The sequence below is a fragment of the Nerophis ophidion genome, linkage group LG03, assembly GCF_033978795.1.
Source record: "Nerophis ophidion isolate RoL-2023_Sa linkage group LG03, RoL_Noph_v1.0, whole genome shotgun sequence".
NCBI classification, from domain to species: Eukaryota; Metazoa; Chordata; class Actinopteri; order Syngnathiformes; family Syngnathidae; genus Nerophis; species Nerophis ophidion.
Window position 1 is genome coordinate 14608667 of NC_084613.1, and position 27492 is coordinate 14636158.

The following is a 27492-nucleotide window of genomic DNA, read 5'->3' on the forward strand; positions in this document are numbered from 1 at the left end:
AAAATATCAAAATGGCCCCCGCATGCTTACATTTTTCTGTGTGCGACCCTCTGTGGAAAAAATTTTGGACACCCATGCATTAGACAAACCTTATTGATCCACAAGGGAAATTGTTCCACACAGTAGCTCAGTTACAATGTTGGAAAGTGTAAGGTTTGAAAAGACAATGCAGGTATAAATAGACCAAATATAGCTATATAAAATATAACACGTATACGTAATATTTACATAATATATGTACAGTACACTGTGAAGAGGTGGCGACTTGTCCAGGGTGTACGCCGCCTACCGCTCAATTGTAGCTGTGATAGGCTCCAGCACCCCCCGCGACCCCGAAGGGACTAAGCGGTAGGAAATGGATGGATGGATGGATGGATGTACAGTGTATTTTATATACTGATATATTATATCATATTATGTCTATATCATATATAACAATTACCATGTACAATATTACAGTATATGTGACAGCTGCAGCATAAAACAAAGAGTAAATCTAGCAGAAAATAGACATTCAAAACAAAGAGAAGGACACACACACTTTAGAATCCAACCATGAGAATGTTCAACTTGCTAGAAAACATCTTTCTCTGTAACCACCTGGAAGTGTTATAATGTGTTATAATGTTCTGTAGAGATGAATTAGTATTGTGATTTTTCCCACACATATATATATGTATATGTATATATATATATATATATATATATATATATATATATATATATATATATATATATATATATATATATATATATATATATATATATATATATATATATATATATATATATATATATACATATATATATATATATATATATATATATATATATGTATGTATATATATATATATATATATATACATAGGCAGCACGGTGTGACAGGGGTTAGTGCATGTGCCTCACAATACGAAGGTCCTGAGTTTTCCTGGGTTCAATCCCGGGCTTGGGATCTTTCTGTAGGGAGTTTGCATGTTCTCCCCGTGAATGCGTGGGTTCCCTTCGGGTACTCCGGCTTCCTCCCACCTCCAAAGAAATGCATCTGGGGATAGGTTGATTGGCAACACTAAATTGGCTCTAGTGTGTGAATGTGAGTGTGAATGTTGTCTGTCTATCTGTGTTGGCCCTGCGATGAGGTGGCGACTTGTCCAGGGTGTACGCCGCCTTCCGCCCAAATGCAGCTGAGATAGGCTCCAACGGCCCCCCGCGACCCCGAAGGAAGCAGTAGAAAAGGGATGGATGGATGGATGGATATATATATATATATATATATATATATATATATATATATATATATATATATATATATATATATATATATATATATATATATATATATATATATATATATATATATATATATATATATATATATATGTATATATACGGCTTCACGGTGGGAGAGGGGTTAGTGCGTCTGCCTCACGATAAGAAGTTCCTGCAGTGCTGGGTTCAAATCCAGGCTCGGGATCTTTCTGTGTGGAGTTTGCATGTTCTCCCCGTGAATGCGTGGGTTCCCTCTGGGTACTCCGACTTCTTCCCACCTCCAAAGACATGCACCTGGGGATAGGTTGATTGGCAACACTAAATTGGCCCTAGTGTGTGAATGTGAGTGTGAATGTTGTCTGTCTATCTGTGTTGGCCCTGCGATGAGGTGGCGACTTGTCCAGGGTGTACCCCGCCTTCCGCCCGATTGTAGCTGAGATAGGCGCCAGCGCCCCCCGCAACCCCAAAAGGGAATAAGCAGTAGAAAATGGATGGATATATATATACATATATATTTCCCTGAAAATTATTCCAAAGTGGAATTTTTAATAAGAAGTAATTGGAGCCTCAAAAAGGTCAGTAATTCATTACGACATTGATTTTGAGTCATTATTATTTTTTGAACAATGAGACTCTTAAAGAAAAAAAACACCTGCATGGAAGTTTTGTGTGATCAGAGTCAACGTTTTATATAACATTTTCTCGTTACATTTCACCCATTTGCTCTTTCATTCCATCTTTTAAAAAAAAAACAGTGTTACAAGATTGTGCCGCCATTAATGCATTCATTTTGTGTCCCGCCTGCAGGCCAAAAGCAGCCCCCCCCCCCCTTTCCTCTGCCATTTCTCAGCGCTGCAGCCTGTGTGCATTTTTCTGTGTTTTTTCACACCAAGAAGACAACAGACCAGCATGAAATGAGGAGATCACCGTGGAGTTAGAAAAAAGATAATTAGCGAGGAGTACATTAATAGCGCTCACAAGTATGCAAGATGAAGCAGGCTAAGTACCACAGCAAGTTTTAATTATGATGAGACCGGACTTTTCTGGGAAAAAATGCCAAAGCAGACTTATTTAACTTCTTCCTCTTGTTCAGCGGAACCTCTTCCAAGGTACACTCACGCACCCAGGACCTTCCCTGCTCTCCCTCTGTCTGCTCCTCAGCACCTCCTTGCTGTTGTTAATGTGTGCCCTTTACTTTTTAATATGTTTAGCAAAGTGGTTGTTAAGGATTTTTGCAATTACTGATTGCTTGTGAGGGCACCAACGGGACTTCTGTGTTTGTGTGTTGGCCTCTGAGCGCATACAGAGGACAGCAGCTTGTTATGAAATAGAAAGTTGATCCTGTACCTCCTTGCAGTGTTTGTTTGATATTCAGTACAGTATATCAATTCATATTGTCAAATCGTCACTAAAATACGGACCTTTGTTGAGGCTGGATCACATTAGTCATATTTATATTGTTTCTTACGGAGAACTTGGTTTAACTATTCAAACTTTTTGAATTACCATACCTCAAGGTCAGGCGTGTGATGGTCCGTGGACCAAGTGTTCTTTGTTGCGTGATCCTGTCTGAGTACACTACCAGAATAACCATGTTTGACAGTCTTCTGTTACACATGAAGGCCTGGACATGTGGTGTTCAAGAGGTGTGGTCAAAATGGTGACACTGTGCCACCCAGTTGTTGTCGTCTATGTTTAGCTGCTTCTATTTAAAAGACCATGGAAAAAATGGAGTCGACCGTCAGAGTGAAGCAGAGCTGCTCTTCTGGACTTTAGGGAGGACTTCTGTCTGGACTCACAGCAAGAGCGTTTCGATGTCAGACTTAGAAGACGACAGGAGCGTTGAATCTCGCTGGAGTCGGTTATGTTGTCCATCCGCTGTCCTTTCGGCCAGGCTGACGGTGGTGGTGGAGGACACTCACTTCTCCGAGGAGAAGACATTGTTGGTGCAGAGTTGCGATTATTTCCGTGCGCTCTACCGCTCCGGGATGAGGGAGTGTCGCCAGGAGGAGATCCACCTGAAGTCTCTGCACGCCCGAGGCTTCTTCATCGTCCTGGCGGTCTTACGAGGTGAGGCGCCCGGTTTGGACGCAGACGACATTGTCGAGGCCATCGAGTGCGCCGCTTTTCTGCAGGTGGCGCTGCTGACCAAGCACTTGGTCCGCCTCGTCGACTCAGACAACTGTTTGCTCATGTTACACACGGCTGCCACTTTTGGCCTCTTGGACCTGTGCCACGCCGCCGCACTGTACATCCGAAATATGTACGATGACCTGGAGGCCGAGGTCAGGAGGACCTTACCGCCTGAGCTGATTTCCTTTGTGGAGTCGCTCAGTCCGAGCGCTTTTGTGGCCGTCGGCGCCCATGTGACCTGCGGCACGGGCGAAAGCGTTCATGCGGCCTCCAGAACTGTCTGTTACTTGGACGAAACTGGGAACACCTGGAAAACTCTGACGGATCTCCCGCTGGAAGCCAGCACCTCCATGGCGGGTGTGGCCATCCTGGACAACAAGCTCTACATCGTCGGCGGCGTTCACGGCATCCACAAAGATGTTGTCGACGCCAGTTTCTGCTACGATGTTTCCAAAAACAGCTGGATGCAGCTCGCTGGTCCGAACCAGCAGCGCTTCAACCTAAGTCTCCTGGGACAAGACGGCCTCTTGTACGCCATTGGAGGAGAGTACGAGCGGGCAGTGATGTCATCAGTGGAGGTGTTTGAGGTCAGTACCGGCCAGTGGCGCTTTGCCGCTCACCTGCCTCGGCCGGCTGCAGGGGCGGCATGCACCAAAACCATGGGGAGGATTTTTGTGTGCCTTTGGAGGCCCATGGAGACTACAGAGGTCTACGAGTACGTCCCCAGCTCGGACCAATGGTCCCTGCTCACCAAGCTGATCCGACGCCAGAGCTACGGCCACTGCATGGTGGGCCACAGGGACGACCTGTACATGATAAGGAACGGGCCCTCGGACGACTTCCTGAGGTGCCTGATAGACTGCTACAACCTGAGCACCGGTCAGTGGACCGCTCTGCCGGGGCACTTCGCCAATAGCAAGGGCTCGCTCTTTACCGCCGTGGTCCGAGGGGACTCGGTCTTCACGCTCAACAGAAGCTGCACTCTGGAGTACGTGGTCAGCGGGAAAACGTGGAAACCCAGACGCCAAAAGAAAGGTTTCCCGCGAAGTGGATCGGTGTGGACGTTCCTGCTACAGATCCCAAATGACCTAAATGACTAAAGCACAGATAAATGAGGTGTTGGTCCGTCTATCACCTGTTAATCGTAGACTAAGCTGGAATCCATCGCACGCCAGCCAGTCAGCTACGTAGACAACTAGCAATGGTACTGACATCCTCCTAAGGTTGTCTATTACATAGATTAAATCCTCTGACTTATCAGCGCATCCATTGTGCAGCTTGATCACTTCAAGTGAAGAATGACTTTTCTGAAATATTGGATGCAAAGAACGATGAGGTCGTTGAAAGAAAAACACCGGGACTGAGCAACAAGGGTGTCACTTTCGTGACTTCTTTGCCGCAGCTTTTTGTGAACTTTTAGATCCGTTTCAAGGGAGCCTTTTGGCCATATTTGCACCGGAGACCAGCCAATGGTTCTGTGCCAAACCAGAGAACCATAATGCGGATCTAGAGTTGAGCGTCGGGATGGACGAGCTACACTGGAGGTATTACTACTCATCCACGCGGCATAAACATTGGCCGGGGACTAGTGGGCAGCCTAGGACGAAGTTGGCTATTGTTGGCGGAAGACTTATATACACACACACATATATATATATATATATATACATATATATATATATATATACCATCTTTGACCGTCTGTTACCTTGTTTGAGCTTCTTTTTCCTTTTTATTTACCATTTTAACCTTTTATTTACCTTCTTCTTGACCATCTTTGGCCCTGTTTTATCTTCCATTAACTTCCATATTATTTTTCTTACCTTTTATTTACCTTTTTTGACTGTCTTTAGCCTGAATTTATCTTCGTTTATCTTTTATTCACCTTTTTACCTTCCATTAAAATTATTTTATCCTTTTATGTACTCTGTTTACTTTTTTTTTTGACCGTCTGTAACCTTGTATTGTCTTCTTTTTCCCTTTTTAAGTTAAGTTAAAGTACCAATGATTATCACACACACACACACGAGGTGTGGTGATATGTGTCCTCTGCATTTGACCCATCCCCTTGGTCACCAACTGGGAGGTGAGAGAAGCAGTGAGCAGCAGCGGTGGCCGCACCCGGGAATCACTTTTGGTGATTTAACCCCCAATTCCAACACTTGATGCTGAGTGCCAAGCAGGGCGGTAATGGGTTCCATTTTTATAGTCTTTGGTATGACTCGGCCGGGGTTTGAACTCACGACCTACCAATCTCAGGGCGGACACTTTAACCCAGAACTGGGCAAACTAAGGCCCGGGGGCCACATGCGGCCCGTTAACCTTTTCAATCTGGCCCGCCGGACATTCCCATATTTTTTTTTTTAGATCTTTAAGATGGAAAGTGCAGCTGCCCTTATGATGTGCAGTCATTTTTTCTAACGACCGTAAGTCTTGAACTATACAAAGCATTTCAATGGTTGGAGTCTGCGCTTATGGATGATTTACCAGTTACTATGGTAATCTAATGAGTTACTATGGTAATATAATTGGTTACTATGGTCATCTAATTAGTTACTATGGTCATCCACGACGTCACAGCCGCTCAGACGAGGCATCAAGCAGTGTGGGCGGGAAGCGTTTCCACAGACGCGAAAGGAGCTTTTCACAACAAAGTTTTAAAGCTTAGTGATGTATCAGATTGTAGGTGTGGTTTATAGATAGATAGATAGATAGATAGATAGATAGATAGATAGATAGATAGATAGATAGATAGATAGATAGATAGATAGATAGATAGATAGATAGATGGATGGATGGATGGATAGATAGATAGATAGATAGATAGATAGATAGATAGATAGATAGATAGATAGATAGATAGATAGATAGATAGATAGATAGATAGATAGATAGATAGATAGATAGATAGATAGATGGATAGTACTTTATTTATTCCTTTAGGAGAGTTCCTTCAGGAAAATTAAAATTCCAGCAGCAGTGTACAGAGTTGAGATCAATTTAGGGACGGCGTGGCGCAGTGGAAGAGTGGCCATGCGCAACCTGAGGGTCCCTGGTTCAATCCCCACCTAGTACCAACCTCGTCACATCTGTTGTGTCCTGAGCAAGACCCTTCCCCCTTGCTCCTGATGGGTGCTGGTTAGCGCCTTGCATGGCAGCTCCCTCCATCAGTGTGTGAATGTGTGTGTGAATGGGTAAATGTGGAAGTAGTGTCAAAGCGCTTTGAGTACCTTGAAGGTAGAAAAACGCAATACAAGTACAACTAAATGTATTTACTTTAAAAAGTAAATAATGGGGGTATAAATGGAAACAATATAGAAAAATATTACAATGAGAATAAAAATAAAAAGCAACAATTGGAATCAAAATATAACAATGTTTATAAGATCTAATAAATAATAATAATAATTAAAGATAAAGATAAAATATAAGTTTAAAAGATCTACAACTACAGAGCTAGATGGAGCCGCCTTCCTCAGCGCAGGCAGCAAGAAGAAATCAAAAAATATTTTGTACCCTTCATGTTCATATTTCACTGTTTGTTGAATTTTTGTTGCGTTTTCCTTTATTGTAAAATATGTCGAGGGAAAGGGGGTGTGACGTTCATATTTTGTCAATATTCAGTGTTTTATCCTTCATAGAAAAATGTAGAATTCCATTTCGTTTTTTAGGGCGGTCTGTCATAATGTTTTTAGCACTCAATCAGACATTATTGCGAATTTTTGTATTAGTGTCCCTAAAAATAGATATATCGGCCCCCAGACACATTTTTTTCTCTAAATGTGGCCCCCGAGTCAAAATAATTGCCCAGGCCTGCTCACTGACTAGGCCACTTGCCTTTTTTTTTTTTGTTTTTAACTTTTTTTGACCATATTTTGCCGTGTTTTATCTTCTATTACCATCTATATTCTCTTTTTTAACATTTATTACCTCTTATGACCCATTTAAGGCCTACTGAAACCAACTATTACTGACCACGCAGTCTGATAGTTTATATATCAATGATGAAATATTAACATTGCAACACATGCCAATACGGCCTTTTTAGTTTACTAAATTGCAATTTTAAATTTCCCGCGAGTTTCTTCTTGAAAACGTCGCGGAATGATGACGCGTACGCGTGACGTCACGTGTTGGAGGGGACATATTAGCGAGGCACCAAACACGGCAAAAAGTCGTCTCTGTTCATGGCGTAATTACACAGTATTTTGGACATCTGTGTTGCTGAATCTTTTGCAATTTGTTCATTTAACAATGGAGACTATAAAAAACAATGCTGTTGGTGGGAAACGGTGGATTGCAGCTGTCTTTAGCACCGAGACACAGACAGTGTTTCTTTGTTTGTTGTGAAGCAGAGCGGTCAAGCAAACATGTTTTCTCTACGTCAACCAGCATGTCTTTGGATGGGGAAATTGTGATATTAAGTCTTACCGGAGAAATCAGTGGATTATGGGACTTTCTCCTGCAGTAGCTGTCCGAAAAAGGCAGCTGTGAGCTTGGCTACTCAGCTTCTCTCTGAGACACTGCGTGTTCACCGCAGCCATCCGACCTCGAGGTATGTCTTTAGAATCTCACTAAAACACCACTAAAACAATAAGCAGATAAGGGATCTTCCAGAATTATCCTAGTAAATTTGTCTAATTATATCTGAAACGCCCACACTGCTGCCGCCTGGAGCCGTCGCTTTTTAAATTTATTTTCTTTTCTTTTTTTTCCTTTTTTTTTTTCTAGTCCTATCAATATCCTAATTCACGAATCTTTCATCCTCGCTCAAATTAATGGGGAAATTGTCGCTTTCTCGGTCCGAATTGTTCTTACTGCTGGTGGCTACCACTAAAAACAATGTGAATATGTGTGGAGCCCTGCAACTCGTGACGTCACGCACACATACTTCCGGTAAAGGCAGGGCTTTTCTATTAGCGACCGAAAGTTGCGAACTTCATCGTCGATGTTCTCTCCTAAATCCTTTCAGCAAAAATATGGCAATATCGCGAAATGATCAAGTATGACACATGATTATAGAAGGGCAGGGGCTCAAAGTCAGAAAAGGGCAGGACATTTTTTTTTGGTCCTTTACACAATATGGAAATTTATGTAAAATTAAATTTGCAAATAGGAAGCTAACTACTTAGCTGTGTGTCCTTTGTAGGTAAAAGTGATTGCCATTTCTTTTGTGTCAACAAGTTATTGTCATAATGAGTTAATTCACATTATCATTGGCTTGGAAGACATCAAAAGCAGCAAAATACTGGTTTATCATTAGGCTATTTATTGTTAAAGATACGCACTTTAATATTGAACATTGACTAGTGCAACATGATTTCGAAAAATAAATAAATAAATACCCATATGTAAAAAACTTCAATGTGAAAATCTGTCCTTAACTTGATGAAAACACCATCAAGTTGTAACTTATGATCTTTCTCACTTAATGTTTAGACCAAACAACTGAAACGCAATACAACTTTATATCTAAACCTCTACTGTGAGAGAAATGTGATCCGCCGTAAACACAGTGCATTTTATTTTGAAAATTAACCCGGTGTTTTATTTGGTATTTTGTGTACTACTTCCTGTCCCGCACGATCCGCCATGCTCTGTGCGGAATTGATGCGCCGTGCCCAATCGATGCGCTGTGCTCCGATGTCCGGCAAAAACAGAAGCTGACACGTTGAATAATAGAATAATACAGCGTTTTTCTGAAATATTACCCATATTAGATCTCCCGTCCAAAGGCAAAACCTAATAACTCACTTCTAGCTGATTTTGAGAAAACAAAGGAAAACCAATCTATCTTGATGCTGTCTTACAAAGATCTACAAAGTCATCAAACGTATAGATGTTTTCTTGAGCTTTCACTTTCTTGCCGATTGAGCCATGGATTGAATCTGCTCTCATGAACGTGTGCCCTTTCTCCAGATATTTTATCACAATCTCGGGTGGGCCCCATTCTGCGTTTGCACATTGGGCAAGAGCCGTGTACAGCGACCGGTTTTTATTTTGACCTCCACAGTTATCTGCCCAAAAGAGTATGCAAGGGGAAGAATCAAGAACAATACATTTAATGAAGGTGCTTGCAACGTCCTGGGCCAATCTTCCAAATATCCCCTCGTGCCATAATATCACATAATCAGGTTGACCGTCGGCCCCCATTCGTGCAAATGTCGACAGGCGACTGACAAAGAAGCTCCGATTGGTCCCCTTGAGATACTAGGTATTTCTGTTGTATCTACGCGGTTATGTGGTAGTTGCTAGGTCCTGCCATGCGCGTAACAGCTTACTTACGGAACAAATTACAGTATCGCAAACACTAATGTAAAGCATATCACCTAGATCAGGGATGCCCATTACGTCGATCGCGATCGACTGGTCGATCTTGGAGGGTGTGTCAGTCGATCTCAAGCCAGGCATTAAAAAATAGACATAAAAATGAACAATCATCAATCATGCCAAGACTTCACTTTCATCAGTTGTTTGACATTCTCGGCACCCGAGGATCTTGTGAGATGATGCTGGCTGCTGCAAGCTCATATTTAAGAAAAAAATCACTAACAGGGCGGACGCAGAGAAACACATTTTATTTCTAGAGACTCCGTACCTACTGTCAAAACTCTAAAGACCGACTGCACAGTTCCTGTCTTCACCATAAAAGACCTGTTTCATCCTGCCTGTGCTAACAAAATAAGAGTCTCAGAAAGCTAGCGTGCACAAGCTAGCAAGCTACGGAGTTTGATGCCAATGTATTTCTCCCCCGCCCTCAGCGACCGCTTTTTCACTTGCTTGCCCACCCGCACTCTCACTGACGTCACTCACCTGCTGCCAGACATTAAAGGGCCACACACATATGCTACTCTCATAACAAAGGGTTTAAAAACGAGTATGCAAGTTGGACAAATGAGATGCCAAATCCAACCACTTTCATGTGGTATTGGACAGAAAGGAGGACTTTTTTTTCTTCCATTTGAAAATGCGGACGTTATCAGCACCACTGTCTAATTCCAATCAATGCAAGTCATCAGAATCAAATACACCAACTTATATTCTTGTCTTCATGAAAGAAAGGAATCTATGTGTGTTAAACATGCTTGTATTATCATTAAACACCATTAACTTGTTAACAAAAATGTCTCTTTCATAAATAAATAAATATGAATTATAAATAGGAATGAGGTAGATCTCCTTGACTTGGTCAATTGAAAAGTAGCTCGCCTGCAGAAAAAGTGTGAGCGCCCCTGACCTAGGAACTCCAAAATTATTATCAGCTCAGTTTTGACCAACATTGAGTTACTGGGGTTTGCCTTTGGATGGGAGAGATGCTGAATAAGTGGACGGCGACTAGACCATAACTCAAAGGTTCAAGTTGCTCCACTGTCACGTCTCCTCAGGCCTCAGTTGGCTCTCTCTCCTCTCTCTCACTCACTCACTCACTCACTCGCCCTCTCTCTCTTTTTCTCTGGCTAAAGCGCAGGCTCAAACAACCCGGTATTGCAAGAAAATGTGGAGTTTTTGTACCGCTGTTTTTTTGGTTTTTTTTTGTTTTTTTTTACATCCCTAACAGGAATTTATGAATGTTGTTTAAAGAAAAGAAAAAACAAACAAACAAACAAAAAAACACACACACACAGGCAGAGGGCACTTTTTAAGACGAGGCAAAAAAGGGCTGGGGCTCAAGCACCCATAGAGCCCTATGTGTGCAAGTGCCTGGACCTGCTATTCCCGTTTAAATAATAAAATCTCATTTCAGTAGGCCAGGGGTGCCCACACTTTTTCTGCAGGCGAGCTACTTTTCAATTGACCACCTCGAGGGGATCTACCTCATTTATATATATCATTTATATTTATTTATTTATGAAAGAGACATTTTTGTAAACAAGTTAAATGTGTTTAATGATAATACAAGCATGTGTAACACATATAGATGTCTTTCTTTCACGAAGACAAGAATATAAGTTGGTGTATTACCTGATTCTGATGACTTGCATTGATTGGAATCAGACAGTAATGATGATAACGCCCACATTTTCAAATGGAGGAGAAAAAAAGTTGTCCTTTCTGTACAATACCACATGAAAGTGGTTGGTTTTTGGCATCTAATTCATCCAGCTTCCATACACTTTACAAGAAAAACATTGGCGGCAAATTCCGTAGCTTGCTTGATTGACATTCACGGCACCCGAGGGTCTTGTGAGATGACGCTGGCTGCTGCAAGATAATTATTATTAAAATATGACCGAGAGGAAGGCGAGAAACACTTTTTATTTCAACAGACTCTCGCGCCGTACCTTCCGTCAAAACTCCAAAGGCCGACTGCACATTTCCTATCTTCACAATAAAAGCCCTGCTTCATGCTGCCTGCGCTAACTAAATACAGAGTCTCCGAAAACTGGCGTGCACAAGCGATCCCTCAGAAAGCTGGCGTGCACATCACTTGTTTCTCGCCTTCCTCTCGGTCATATTTTCATAATAATGATCTTGCAGCAGCCAGCGTCATCTCACAAGACCCTCCGGTACCGTGAATGTCATTTAAGTGACGTCTTGGTGAAGATTGATGATCACTAATTTTTAGGTCTATTTTTTTTAAAAGCCTGGCTCGAGATCGACTGACACACCCCCCGCGGTCGACTGGTAGCTCGCGATCGACGTAATGGGCACCCCTGCAGTAGGCCTTTAATGGACCTTGTGTTGCTACTTTACTTGGTTTCTCTGGCGTCCTCTAGTGTCCATAAGGCGTCAACGCGCCCTAAGAAGGAAACGGAAATCTGTCGGTGCTGTTGTGACTGGTGAAAGTCCCAAAACAGGACTTGAAGATTGCTGGATGCAAGTTTGAGCCAAGTCAAGCCGATCGACATCTGCAAGTTCATCCAACCTTCTTGCGGTAAGTCAGGTGACGCCCTCAAAACACCGAAACTTGACGTAAACGTGTCTAAATGTGACAACAACTAGGTGACGTTGTGCTAACTTCGCAGCCACGTGACCACATCCTCTGCCTGCCGTGTGACCTTTAACCCTTGCGCAATAAGGATTGTTAACATTGCGGACTTCAAAACATCCACCAACACCTCACTGAGCCAGAAGGTAAGAACATTCAAATGGAGTTTAATTTGTGTCCTTTTTAGCCAAACTTTTTTTTAAAACACTGAATTTATGAAGCTGATTTGTTTGCCTTTATATTTATTTTTTTCTACATCAAATTATGCTGACAATTTAGTTGAATAAATAGTTCAGTGTGTAAAAATTCAGTCCAAAAATGCAGTGTAAAACATGTTAAAAAACGAGTGTATAGAAATGTAGTGTTAAAAATAAGTGTATAAAATTAAGTGTACAAAAATTCAATGTAAAAAATAAATCTGCGTATACAAATTGTGTGTGAAAAAAAATATTGTTTATTAAAATTCTCTGTTGTAATGTATACAAATATACGTGCAAAAACATCAGTGTAAAATAATTAAGTGTAACAAATATAGTGTATACAAATTTAGTGTAAATAAATCAATGTAATAAATTGATTGTAAAAAATGTGTGTAAAAAATTGAGTGTGTACATATTTCACAGTTAAAAATTGAGTGTTTTAAAATTCAACGTCTAAAAATTTTGTGTAAAAATTATTTTTCAAATGTTGCAAAAACTTTTTTTTTAAATTCGGTGTTTAAAAATTCTGTGAAAAAAATAATGTATTAAAACTTCAGTGTATACAATTTCAATGTGAAAAAATAAGTATAACATTTCTATGTATCGAAATGTAGTGATTACAAAGTCAGTTTGAAAAAAAATCAGTGTATACAAATTGTTTGTGAAGAAAAATGTTGTTTATTAAAATTCACTGTGTTAGAATGTAATGTATAAAACTATCTGTCTGAAAACATCAGTGTAAAATAAGTAAATGTAACAAATGTAGTGTTTACAAATTGAGTGTAAATAAATCAATGATTGTAAAAAATGTGTGTAAAAAATTGAGTGCATACAAATTTCACAGTACAAAATTGAGTGTTTTAAAATTCAACGTCTAAAAATTTAGTGTAAAAATTATTTTTCAAATGTTGCAAAAACTTTTTTTTTAAATTCTGTGTTTAAAAATTCTGTGAAAAAAATAATGTATTAAAACTTCAGTGTGTACAATTTCAATGTGAAAAAATAATTATAACATTTTTACGTATCGAAATTTAGTGATTACAAAGTCATTTAAAAAAAAAAAATCAGTGTATACAAATTATTTGTGAAGAAAAATGTTGTTTATTAAAATTCACTGTGTTAGAACGTAATGTATACAAATATATGTGCAAAAACATCAATGTAAAATAATTAAATGTAACAAATGTAGTGTATTCAAATTGAGTGTACATAAATCAATGTAATAAATTGATTGTAAAAAATTGAGTGTATACAAATTTCCCAGTACAAAATTAAGTGTTTTAAAATTCAACGTCTAAAAATTTAGTGTAAAAAAATTGGAAAATGTTTCTAAAAACCTTTTTAAAAAATTCGGTGTTTAAAAATTCTGTGAAAAAAATAATGTATTAAAACTCAACGAATTAAACTTCAGTGTATACAATTTCAATGTGAAAAAATAAGTAGAACATACAATTTCAATGTGAAAAAATAAGTAGAACATTTCTATGTATAAATATTTAGTGACTACAAAGTCAGTTTGAAAAAAATCAGTGTATACAAATTGTTTGTGAAGAAAAATGTTGTTTATTAAAATTCACTGTGTTAGAATGTAATGTATAAAACCATCTGTCTGAAAACATCAGTGTAAAATAAGTAAATGTAACAAATGTAGTGTATACAAATTGAGTGTAAATAAATCAATGATTGTAAAAAATGTGTGTAAAAAATTGAGTGTACACAAATTTCACAGTACAAAATTGAGTGTTTTAAAATTCAACGTTTAAAAATGTACAGTAAAAAAATTAAAAATGTTGTTTCAAAAACCTTTTAAAAAAAATTGGTGTTTAAAAATCTTGTGAAAAAAATAATGTATTAAAATTCAATGATATAAACTTCAGTGTATACAATTTCAATGTGAAAAAATAAGTATAACATTTCTATCTATAAAATTTAGTGACTACAAAGTCAGTTTAAAAAAACATCAGTGTACACAAATTGTTTGTGAAAAAAAAGTTTATTAAAATTCACTGTGTTAGAATGTAATGTATAAAACTATCTGTCTGAAAACATCAGTGTAAAATAACCAAATGTAACAAATGTAGTGTATACAAATTGAGTGTAAATAAATCAATGTAATAAATTGAGTGAAAAAACTGAGTGCATAAAAACTGAGTGTACAAAATTGTGTGTATTAAAACTCAGTGTAAAAAATTGAGTGTAGACAAATTCAGTGCAAACAAATTCAGGATAAAAAAATCAAAAATGTTGTGTAACAAATGTGTATACAAACTTAGTGTACATAAAATCAATGTAATAAATTGATGAGTGTATACATTTTTTCGTATAAAATCCACAGTAAGAAAACTGAGCGTATTAAAATTCAACATATATAAATTTATTGTCTAAAAATTCACTGTATAAAAATTTCACAGTAAAAAAAAACAAGTGTAATAAATTTAATGTCCCTAAATTCAATGTAAAAAAAATCAGTTTTTCAAATTTGTTTGTGAAAAAAAATGTTGTTTATTGAAATTCACTGTGTTAGAATGTAATGTATACAAATATATGTGCAAAAACATCAGTGTAAAAATAATTAAATGTAACAAGTGTAGTGTATACAAATTTAGTGTAAATAAATCAATGTAATAAATTAAGTGTAGAAAAACTGAGTGTATAAAAACTAACTGTATTCAAATTGAGTGTAAACAAATTTCACAGTTAAAAAAATTGAGTGTAATGAAATTCAACGCCTAAATATTTAATGTAAGAAAATGTAAAAAATTGTGTTTTAAAAAAGCCTTTTAAGAAAAATCAGTGTTTAAAAATTCTGTGTAATATAGAATATATATGTATGAAACTTCAGTGTATAAAATTTCATGTAAAAAAATATGTATAACATTTGTATGTATAAAAATGTTGTGAATACAAACACAGTTGAAAAAAAAATTAGGGTTTACAAATAGTTTGTGAGCATCTAAAAAAAAAAAATTGAAATTCACTTTGCTAGAATGTAATGTATACAGATATTTGCAAAAACATCGGTGTAAAACCAAATAAATGTAACAAATATCGTGTATACAAATTTTGTGTAAATAAATCATTGTAATAAATTGAGTGTATAAAAACGGAGTGTATTCAAATTGAGTGTAAACAAATTCAGGATAAAAAAAATACAAAAATCTGTGGAACAAACGTGTAGACACATTCAGTGTAAAATAATAAATTTTGATGTAAAACGTTGACTGTATACAAATTTCACAGTAAGGAAATAGAGTGTATTGAAATTCAATGTATACAAATTTAGTGCATACAAATTCAGGATGAAAAAAAAAAATCTGTGTGACAAACGTGGAGACAAATTTAGTGTAAATAAATCAATTGATAGTAAAAACTGAGTGTATAAAATTTGATGTAAAACATAGAGTGTGTACTAATTTCACAGTAAAAAATTGAGTGTATTAAAATTAATCGTATAAAAATTTTGTGTATACAAACTCGGTGTACAAAAATTTCACTGTAAAAAAATTGAGTGTATTAAAATTATAGTAGTGTGTATATATATATCTATATATGTATATATGTATATATATATATATATATATATATATATATATATTATAAACATTTAGTGTAAAAAACAAAAAAATTCGTTTGAAAAAAACTTTCAAGAAAAATCAGTGTTTAAAAATTCTGTGTAAAAATATAATGTATATGTATTAAAAAACTTCAGTGTATACAATTGAAATGTAAAAAAATAAGTATGTGTAAAAATGTAGTGAATACAAACTCAGTTAAAAAAAAAAATCAGTGTGACAAATTCCATGTTTAAAAATCATGGGTAAGGAAGTCAGTATATTAAAATTAAATGCAATAACATTTTGTGTACACAAATTGAATGCAAAAAAAAAAAAAAAAAAGAAACAAATTAACCTAATAAAGAAGTCCTCCTTTAGTGTTTTGATCAAAAGCATAAAAAGCATTGACAGTTCCCTAAACCGCATGAAGTTTGAAAATGGGGGCGTGCAGGTCGGCATGGACGCGGTCAAGCTGTCGGTCCGTCCGTCCAGAGGCCTGGTGGACGAGAAGTTTGTCATCCTGGTCCAGAACGCGCCCCCCGGCGTCCAGCTCACCGTCCACGCCTTCCACCGCTGCGAGGACGGACACGGCTGGGAGGCGTTCGCTCACTACGTGTCCGACGCCGGCGGCTCCGTGGACGGTACGTGGTCCTCCCAGAGACGCACCTTGGACCCCCAGATCTTTGTCTGTGTCTGCAGTCTCCAAGGATGTCAGCCTGGGGGGCACGTACTCGGGACTGGAGCCCATGGGTCTCCTGTGGAGCCTCAGACCGGTTCCAGGCAGCCAACCTGGACTCAGGATGAGGAAGATGAAGGTGGAGACCCCCATGGAGGTGACTATCTCTGTGCGGCGGGGTCACGGCACTCAGGGATTCCTGGACCAGGTGGCGCTGGCCTCCCAGGCGGTGGAGCGCTGGTACATGGCGCCCGGTATCCGCCGGATCCCCGTCACGACGGACGGACTGTCCGCAACCCTCTTCCTGCCCTCAGGTAAAGTCCACGTGACGTAAAAAACTCATAATGATGAATAATAAAAAAGAAACACCATAAGGACCCGGACCTTTCCCCGCCATCCTGGACCTGTGGGGGGGCGGGGGCCAGCTGGTGGAGTACCGAGCGGCGCTGTTGGCCTCACACGGCTTCGCCTCGCTGGCCCTTGACTACCTGAACTCTAAGATCACCATGGAAACGGGCAAGATGGCGGACAACGCCTACTTTGAGGTACTTTGAGGTTCCGTTCATCTCCATTGATGTCACCTTAAATGTTTTGTCCACTGAATGTTTTGACATCGAATAATGCTGACATCTTCATTGTGTTAGCAAAATTTATGTATGGCGTGAAATTACTGCCACAATTTTAATTAAAGCTGCAAGCAGCGTTGGTCGGGTCCGCTTTGACTGCTGCTCCCGAGACTCAAGCCCTGGTCTTAGTCAGACCTACATAGAGGTTTTTGTTTCATGTCTCTATGACATTCCTAACAGAAGTTACAAGCAGTTTGGTCTGTGTTTTTTCCTAGGGGGCGCTAGAGCACAATTCGGATTGTTGGTGTTTGGTTTTTTATTAAATGGCAATTTTCTCCAGTCCTGGTGTGTGTGTAAAATTTGGTGAGTTTTGAAGCATGTTAAGGGAGTCCAATTACAGCTTGCCGTTTCTGGATGTTGTTGATAAATGGCTTTCGCTTTGCATAGTAGAGCTTTAACTTGCACTTTGAAGCATTTTAAGGGGGTCAAATTACAGCTCAAAGAGGCAAAAATGACATATTTTAGGAAACTTAGCGCAGGGGTTCTTCGAAGGCGCGTAAAATCAAAACTGGAGCAGTAATCAAAACTCTTTGGATAAGTTTTAATCAGAAGGGGTCAATCTCTCTCCTGTGCGAGTTTGAAGCCGAAACGACAAACGCGCTCAGAGGAGATAATGTTTGAAGAAAGGGGACCGGTTTTTACAAAACTTTTGTTTTGAAGGGGGGATTGCAAACTTCCTGTTGATTTTCATTGGGGGTTGTCAATCTATGAAATGTAGGCCTAAGTGAGACCTACATAGAGGTTTTTGTTTCATGTCTCTCCGACATTCCTACCGGAAGTTACAAGCAGTTTTGTCTGTGTTTTCTTCCTAGGAGCAGTGTTTTCTGTGTTTTATTCAAAAATTGTGCTAGAGCGCAATTTTCAGTTTTTTTTTTTTTTTTAATTTTTTATTAGATCTCAATTTTAGCCAGTCCTGATGTGTGTGTCAAGTTTGGTGAGTTTTGAAGCATTTTAAGGGGGTCAAATTATTCCTTTGGAGTCCTTTTGCAATGGGCCTGGCGGACCCTAAAAACACAGAGAATTGTTGTTAACTCACACCAAATGATTGATGATTGACCTACCAAAAAAACATTTTTCAATAAAAAGAAAAAAGTCAATTAAAAAAAGATACGCATGTAAGAAAAGTACGATTTTCTGCAAATAAAACATTTATACATCGGTATAAAAACTATTTTTTGCATGTGAAAAAAATTTTTGCAGATTTTTTAAAAAAATAATTCAATAAATGAAAAAGATTTGGATGGATAAAAACACATTTTCTGAAAAAAAAAATAGATGCATAAGTAAAAAAAACATTTTTCTGCACGTAAAAAGCATTTTTGATTATGCAGTCATGGCTGTAATTTGACTCCATTTATGTTTAAAAAATTCAGTTTGGTAAAATTGTGTGTAAAAAAGAAAACCTTCAAAAAAAAATCTGTGTAAAAATTAATTTTGGTACATTAAGAGTGAAACAATCAATAGTGGGTCAGAACCAGCCAATGAGGTGAGTTTGAAAGCAACATATTTTTAGGCACTGGATTAATTTTTGCACTGAATTTTACGATACTCAAATTTTTTTGCACTTAATTCTTATACATTGAATTGTTTTTGCTCTGAATTTTCACACATATTTTTTTTGCACTGAATTTTTGCTTCTTTTTTTTTGCACTGAAATTTTATACATTGAATTGTTTTTGCTCTGAATTTCCACACACATTTACTTCTTGCTCTGAATTCTTGCACATAATTTTTTTTTTGCACAAAATTTTTACAGATTTTTTCATTTTGCACTGAATTTTTGTAAATGTAATTTTTTTTGCTCTGAATTTTTTCACACAGTGTTTTCCACTGAATTTTTACACAGTTTTTTTGCATTAAAGTTTTACACTTTTTTTTTTAAATATTGGGGATAGGTTGATTGACAACACTGAATTGGCCCTAGTGTGTGAATGTGAGTGTGAATGTTGTCCGTCTATCTGTGTTGGCCCTGCGATGAGGTGGCGACTTGTCCAGGGTGTACCCCGCCTTCCGCCCGATTGTAGCTGAGATAGGCGCCAGCGCCCCCCGCGACCCCAAAAAGGGAATAAGCGGTAGACAATGGATGGATGGCATTGAATTGTTGTACATGTAATTTTTTTGCTCTGAATTTCCACAAACATTCTTTTTTTTACACTGAATTTTTACAAAACAAATTGCATTAAATTTGTACACATTTTTCTTATTTTGCACAGAATTTTTATACATTTATTTTTTTTGCTCTGAAATTTCACACAAATTTTTTTATTGCCCTGAATTGTTACACACATTTTCTTCTACATTTATTTTTTTTACAAAAAAATATGCATTCAATTTGTACACATTTTTTTTAATTTTGCACTGAAAAAGGGACTAAGCGGTAGAAAATGGATGGATGGATGAATTTTTATACATTTAAATTTTTTTGTTCTGAATTTTCACACATAATTTTTTATTGCACTGGATTTTTACAAATTTTTTTACACTGAATTTTTACAAAACAAATTGAACTAAATTTGTACAGATTTTTTTTATTTTGCACTGAATTTTTATACATTTATTTTTTTTTTATTCTGAATTTTCACACATATTTTTTTTATTTCCCTGAATTGTTACACACATTTTCTTTTAAAATTATTTTTTTACAAAAAAAATGTGCATTCAATTTGTACACATTTTTTTATTTTGCACTGAATTTTATACATTTAATTTTTTTTGTTCTGAATTTTCACACAACATTTTTTATTGCACTGAATTTTTACACACATTTTTTTACACTGAATTTTTACAAAACAAATTGCACTAAATTTGTACACATTTTTTTATTATTTTGCACTGAATTTTTATGCTTTTTTTTTTTTGCTCTGAATTTTCACACATATTTTATTATTGCCCTGAATTGTTACACACATTTTCTTTTACATTTATTTTTTTTTACAATTTTTCACACTTTTTTTTTTTTTACACTGAATTTTACCCAAAAAATTGCATTAAATTTGTATACATTTTTTATTTATTTTTCACTTAATTTTTATACATGTAATTTTTTTTGCCCTGAATTTTCCCAAGGAATTTTCTTTGCAATAAATCTTTACAAATTATTATTTTTTTGCATATAATTTTAAAATATAAATTTTTTTTGCCTTGAAGTTGCACATACTGAATTTTGACCAACTTCATTTTTCAACACATATTTTGCTCACAATGTTTTATTCAATGGAATAAATTCAGTTCACAAAGTCATTTCCTTGCAGAAGACCTTCAGAGTCCTGCAACAACACCCACAGGTGCTCGCCGACCGCATCGCCATCGTGGGTCTCTCCTTCGGCTGCACCATCACGCTCAGGATGGCGGCATACTCGCCCGTTGTCAAGGTAGCCAGGCCTGGATCGGCCTCGGTTAGCGTTTTGACCCACTGTGTGTGTGTGTGTGTGTGTGTGTGTGCGTGTGTGTGTGTGTGTGTGTTCAGCCCAGGTGTGTGGTGTGCATCAGTGGAAGTCACGTGCAGCCAGTTGATGGAACGCTGGAGGACATCTTTGCTTTCTACGCCCAGTAAGACCCTCCACAAGACCAATGATGAAAATGTGTTTGCTCAGCAGATATAAGGCCAAGAGTCACTTCATTAGGGACAGAGGTAGTCACCAAACCACAAGTTCAGTTGTCCGTACCGATGCCTGATAACTTCCATCTTTTTTCCATACTTAGACGGCACCAGGACAACAACAACAAAAACTGATTGGACAGAATTATTGCTGCAACTTTGCCGCTGACTTGTTGACTTCATGTGTAATGCAGGTTAATGACCATGAATTACACTTTGAAGTGTACACAGTACAGCAATTCTGTGTCTGTGTGCACAACATGTCTATGTGTGTTTATATACAGTATATATGTATGTGTGTATGTGTATACATTTGCACATTTATATATATGTCGGTGTGTATAAACCTGTGTGTGCGTGTATGTATATATATATGTATATATATATATATATATATATATAGATATAGATATATATATATGTCTATATATATATACATATATATAGACATATATATATATCTATATCTATATCTATGTATATATATATATATATATATATATATATATGTATATGCCCTAATTACATTATCCAGAGAATAATGCTCGATACCGTGGTAGAGCGCAATATATGTATGTGTGGGAAAAATCACAAGACTACTTCATTAAACTCGGCGGCGTTTCTGGATGTTGTTGATAAATGTAGAGCTTTAATTTGCACTTACAGATGAAACGACGAACTGTATTTAGTGACAGTGGTTTTTTGAAGTGTTCCTGAGCCCATGTGGTGATATCCTTTAGAGATTGATGTTGGTTTTTGCTACAATGCCGGCTGAGGGATTGAAGGTAACGGTCATTCATTGTTGGTTTCTGGCCATGCCGCTTATGTGGAGTGATTTCTCCAGATTCTCTGAACCTTTTGATGATATTATGGACCGTATATGTTGAAATCCCTAAATTTCTTGCGATTGCACTTTGAGAAACGTTGTTCTTAAAATGTTTGACTATTTGCTCACGCAGTTGTGGACAAAGGGGTGTACCTCGCCCCATCCTTTCTTGTGAAAGACTGAGCATTTTTTGAGAAGCAGTTTTTATACCAAATCAAGGCACCCACCTGTTCCCAATTAGCCTGCACACCTGTGGGATGTTACAAATAAGTGTTTGATGAGCATTCCTCAACTTTATTAGTATTTATTGCTACCTTTCCCAACTTTTTTGTCACATGTTGCTGGCATCAAATTCTAAAATTAATGATTATTTGCAAAAAAAAAAATGTTTATCAGTTTGAACATCAAATAAGTTGTCTTTGTAGCGTATTCAACTGAATATGGGTTGAAAATTATTTTTAAACTATTGTATTCTGTTTATATTTACATCTAACACAATTTCTCAACACATATGGAAACTTTTTTTTTATATGTATATATATATGTATGTATATGTATACAGTATGTATATGTTGATTTTAAGACAGAGGCATATGGGTGTATATTTTTTGTGTTGGCGTCAACAAGGTATCAAAGTATAGATACTTTTGACAACCGTATCAGAGATGTAAATGAGGTCCGACACATGGATAATAATGTTGATTGATGATATGATTATTGATCCAATCAGGCACAACAACAAGATGGAGTTCAACGAGAAGAACGAGACCATCATGAGAAATATTCTGCTGCCCATCCCAGCCGACCCGGCCCTCAAAGTGGACGTGAGTCTTGGTTCTGGTTCTGTGGCGACGGTCACGTCTCACCTTGGTTCTGGTTCTGTGGCAGATGGGTCGCGTGCAATGTCCCGTGTTGCTGCTGGTGGGCCAGGACGATCAGAACTGGTGCGCCTGCGAGTCCGCTCTGGACGTGAGTACGCCCAACTTGTGTGGCCCGTAAACTACCAGGGTTTTTGTGGGACACCTTGGTCACATGACTGATGGCGGTCACATGACCTCCTTGTTCCAGATGAAGGAGATGATGGAGCGTGCGGGGAACAGCCACCTGCTGACCGTCCTGTCCTACCCCGGCGCCGGTCACTTGATCGAGCCGCCGTACTCGCCGCACACCCGGTCCAGTTCCTTCCGGAGCGTCGGCAGCCGGCAGAAAAGTGAGTCCTTGTCTTCTTTGCATTACTAAGGATTTGTTTGCACTGAATTTAGGGGAAACATTTAAGTTTACATCAGAGGATGTTAACTTTTAAAGTCAAAAAACATTTGTGAGCATCATTTTAAATTCAGTGTATGAAAAAGTGAAGTATTAAATATTCAGTATATAAAAAAATAATGTATAAAAAAATAAGTGTATATTTTTTTTAACGTAGTGTAAAAAAAAATTAGTATAATATACCAGTGTATACAAATCCAAATGTTTAAACATTTTTTATATAAAAAATCAGTACATAAAAAAATGATGTGTAAAAAAAAAAAAACCTATATTAAAAATCTGTGTATAAAAATTCTGTGAAATAAAAATCAGTGTATAAAATATAAGAATTTTAAAAGGCAGTGTATTAAAAATCAATTTATATAAAAAAAATCAGTATAATATACCAGTGTATACAAATCCAAATGTTTAAACATTTTTTATATAAAAAAATCAGTACATAAAAAAATGATGTGTAAAAAAAAAAATCTATATTAAAAATCATTGTATAAAAATTCTGCGAAATAAAAATCAGTGTATAAAATGTAAGAATTTTAAAAGGCTGTGTATTCAAAAAATCCATGTAAAAAATATTCAGTGTATAAAAAATGTAAGTATAAAAATCAATGGATAAAAATAAATATGTATTAAAAAAATCAATGTATAAAATTGATTATATAAAAAAAATATTGTTAAAAATGTAGTGTAAAAAATTTAAGTCTAAAAAACTGGTGTATAAAAATCAATGTCTAAAAAGGTGTGTAAAAAAAAATGTATATAAAAAAAAATCAGTACCGGTATATAAAAAAAATTCTGTGTAAAAAAGAAATCCTATTAAAAAATCTGTGTATAAAAAAAATGTATGAAATTCTGTGTATTAAAAATAATTGTCTGAAAAAATAATGATTTAAAAAGGCAGTGTATAAAAAAAATCAATGTACAAAAATTAACTGTATAAGAATCATCCATCCATCCATTTTCTACCGCTAATTTTCTTTTGGGGTCGCGAGGGGCGCTGGCGCCTATCTCAGCTACAATCGGGCGTAAGGCGGGGTACACCCTGGACAAGTCGCCACCTCATCGCAGGTATAAGAATCAATGTAAAAAGATTTAGTTCATAAAAAAATCAGTGTATGAAAAAAATAATTGTTTTAAAATTTAGTGTAAAAAAAAAAGAAGTATAAAAATCAGTGAATGAAAATCAGTATTTAAAAAAGTTGGTGTAAAAAAAAATAAGTATAGAAAAGTGTAAGTGTATAAAAATCAGTATATAAAATCATTATGTGTAAAAAAAAGTTTTATATAAAAAAATCAGTTTAATACAAACAATTCTGTGTATAAAAAAGTATACAAATTATGTGTATTAAAAATCAGTGTATAAAAATTAAGAATTTAGAAAGGAAGTGTATAAAAAAATCTATGTAAAAATATTCATTTTTTAAAAATAGTGTATGAAAAACAATGGATACAAATTATTTGTGTTAAAAATCAGTGTATAAAGTTTATTATATAAAAAAATATTGTTTAAAAATGTAGTGTGAAAAAATTAAGTATGAAAAACAGTGTATCCAAATCTGTAAATAAAAACATTATGTGTAAAAAAGTTTTCATATAAAAAATTGTACAAAAATGTTGTGTATTAAAAATCAGTGTATAAAAAATTAAGAATTTAAGAATGCAGTGTAAATGTAAAAAGATTCGGTGTATAATAAATCAGTGTATGAAAATTCAGTGTATGAAAAAAAATAATTGTTTAAAAATGTTATGCAAAAAACAGTCTATGGAAATAAGTATTTGAAAAATTTGGTGTAAAAAAATTAAGTATAAAAAACAGTGTATAAAAATCAGTATACAAAAAAATGGTGTAAAGAAATGTCATATAAAAATTTATTAAAAAAATGTATATATACACAAAAAATAAAAAAAATAGTGTATTAAAAATCAGTGTAAAAAAATTAAAACTTAAAAAACGCAGTGTATAAATAAATCAATGAATAAAAATTAACTGTAAAAAATCGGTGTATAAAAACTGATTGTATAAAAAAAAATCGTTGTTTAAAAATATAGTGTGAAAAATATTAATTATAAAAAACCAGTGTATAAAAATCAGTATATAAAAATTAGGAATTTAAAAACTCGGTGAATAAAAAAAATCAGTGTATAAAAGTAAAAAGTTTCTGTGGTAAAAAAAATCTGTATATACATTTTAGATGTATAAAAAGGTCCAAATCAGCGTATAAAAAAATTAAGTATAAAAAAGCTCAGTGTATAAAAAAAAAATCAGTGTTAAAAAATTGAGTGCAAAACTTAAGTTTCACTTCAAGTAAATCAATACTTTGTGTTTTTATTGACAGCGGTTAGCATGCTAGCTTTTTTTTAAAGCTAATTTTGTAGGTATACACCTCAGTCACATTTTGCCCAGTGTTGCGTTGTAATATTAGCATGCTAGCTTCTTTGTTAATTTTGCAGGTGTACACATTAGCGTGAAACATTTTGTTACAAGACAAATGATACCTATTTGCATGCTAATGGTTGTATGCTAGTTTTGTTTTTTTTTTAGCAAATTTTGAAGGTAAACAGACATTTTTTTGTTACTTGATCCATTTTTTATTAGCATGCTAGCGTTTCTGTTTACTTTGCAGGTACACACACCTCAGCGTGAAAATATTTTGTTACTTGACAAATGATACCTGTTAGCATGCTAGCTTTTTTAGCTGATTTTATAGGTATACACCTCAGACATTACTTCATCCATTTTATTATTAATGTCATGTTCAAACACTGATGACATCTATAAAACAATACAAGAAGCAAGGAATTAAACGGAGACAGAATTAAATCCGTCTCAATTGAGGAGAGATGTCTGGACTGCACCCTTTGTACAGTTCCACCACGCTCTGGCGAAAAATTGTACGCCTCCTTTTTTATTTGGATTTTCCCATATTACATAGCAACAGCTGTTTCTAAGGGACGGAGGTCGTAAACAACCATCGCCTTTGGTCACAGACAGTTCAAAGAAAAGGTTGTAGAAGAGTTCAAAGAAGAGATCCCTGGAGGGGAGTCAGGTCCTGCTTCCTCTTCGCTTTGCAGATCTCGGGTCAAGACCATATCTTTCTGTTGATTAACAATACATGAAAGAAACACAACACCTTCGTGTCGCTTCCCATCCTACACAGTGGTGTTTTACCAGCCTTCTTCTTGGTAGGATTGCGTTCTGACCCGTTCTTCCTTCGGTCATCCAGTTAAGCAAAGTGGTGACTTTCGAGAATGGCTAGTTTCCCTTTCTTGACGTGGACCCCCTCCCTCTATCCAACTCCCATATATAACTATTATTTTATTTTAGTGTGAGCTTGCTAAGACTTTGATGCGAGGTAGGTGCTTTAGAAGTATTGTAGTTGTGTTGGGAGATCTTTTTAAGAAGATCTGAAAGGGGACTGTTGGATTTGGTTGTCTTTTTATTTCCTAGTCAGATTTTAGAACAGCTAAACTGTGAGCCTTTTACATAGACCTTGAATTTGGAATGTGGGCATAAAGCCATAACAATCTGTTATCTCAACTGTCCGAGGTAGGGGGGAGAGTGAGGAAGGAGGGAAAAACTGCCATTTTTACCTTAGATGAATTTGGACCGTGCCTTTGAAATGTTGTATCTAGATTGATCTCCCAAAGCGCTTTGGTTATAAAATATCAAAATGAGCAATCTCTGTCTCTGATTGATTTAAAACCAGCTTATGTGTCATAAAAGAACCTGGGGGCGTTGACCGAAGGAAGAACGGGTCAGAAGCAACAGTAGGTTCAAAGACAGCTTTTGTCTTCTTGCCGGGAACTCATGACAAGACAAAGTTTTGTGATAACTTTGAAACAATTATTCTGACAATTAACATGCTAGCTTTTTTGTTAACCTTACAGGTACACACCTCGGTGTGTAATATTTTGCTCCCGGACAAATGATACCTGTTAGCATGCTAGCTTTTTGTCTAGCTAATTTGTAAGTTTTACACCTCAGTTAATTTTTGGTCGTTGATGTATGCTAATGTTAGCGGGCTAGCTTTTTAAACCCATTTTTTAGGTCCACGCCTCAGAGTAATATATTTTGCTGGGTGACACATTTCACAGTTAGCATTTTTTAACAGGCTAACATGAGCATGCTAGATTGTTTTCGCCAATTTAGCAGGTATACACCTCTGTGTTTCATTAAAAAAAAATTTTTTGTGCTAAGTGTAAGCGTGTGTTTGCAGTCACCGCCCTGTGGGGAGGACAATGCGCGGCTCACGCCTCGGCTCAGGAAGACTCGTGGAAGAAGATGCTGGCCTTCCTGCGTGAGAATCTGTACGCCGCTTACTAGCGCCCCCCTGTGGCCGCCCACTGAACAACAACCAGCTAATGTGTTTTTTTTTTAATGGCAAAATAAATGCAAGGTTTTTACGACTGTCCTGTGACGT

General features: G+C 36.6%; 2 protein-coding genes across 3 annotated transcripts; both read left to right on the forward strand.

The window, feature by feature from the left end:
- The first annotated feature begins 2852 nt into the window (after window positions 1–2852).
- Window positions 2853–5279, forward strand: kbtbd13b (kelch repeat and BTB domain containing 13b). The gene has a single exon (XM_061894343.1). The coding sequence runs from the start codon at window positions 2958–2960 to the stop codon at window positions 4497–4499; it is 1542 nt and encodes a 513-aa protein (XP_061750327.1). The 5' UTR covers window positions 2853–2957; the 3' UTR covers window positions 4500–5279.
- Window positions 5280–12120: 6841 nt separating this feature from the next.
- LOC133549174 (peroxisomal succinyl-coenzyme A thioesterase-like) lies at window positions 12121–27479 on the forward strand. 2 transcript variants are annotated; one of them, XM_061894345.1, is made up of 11 exons: window positions 12121–12274; window positions 12366–12474; window positions 16534–16723; window positions 16782–17072; window positions 17134–17303; window positions 20636–20755; window positions 20851–20933; window positions 22539–22632; window positions 22697–22777; window positions 22877–23018; window positions 27289–27479. In XM_061894345.1, exons 3-11 carry the CDS (start codon window positions 16540–16542, stop codon window positions 27393–27395), a joined length of 1272 nt encoding a protein of 423 aa, XP_061750329.1. In that variant the 5' UTR covers window positions 12121–12274; window positions 12366–12474; window positions 16534–16539; the 3' UTR covers window positions 27396–27479. The 2 variants fall into 2 exon arrangements, with proteins under 2 accessions (XP_061750329.1, XP_061750330.1); XM_061894346.1 differs by having other exon boundaries at window positions 12127–12274; window positions 12343–12474.
- The last annotated feature ends 13 nt before the right edge of the window (window positions 27480–27492 follow it).

Bases quoted from the DNA above. Each gene is read 5' to 3' on its own strand.
- kbtbd13b (XM_061894343.1), top strand. From the start codon at position 2,958: ATGTTTAGCTGCTTCTATTTAAAAGACCATGGAAAAAATGGAGTCGAC.
- LOC133549174 (XM_061894345.1), top strand. From the start codon at position 16,540: ATGGACGCGGTCAAGCTGTCGGTCCGTCCGTCCAGAGGCCTGGTGGAC. The intron at 17,304-20,635 runs GTACTTTGAGGT...ATTTCCTTGCAG, and splicing joins CGGACAACGCCTACTTTGAG to AAGACCTTCAGAGTCCTGCA. The intron at 22,778-22,876 runs GTGAGTACGCCC...TCCTTGTTCCAG, and splicing joins CCTGCGAGTCCGCTCTGGAC to ATGAAGGAGATGATGGAGCG.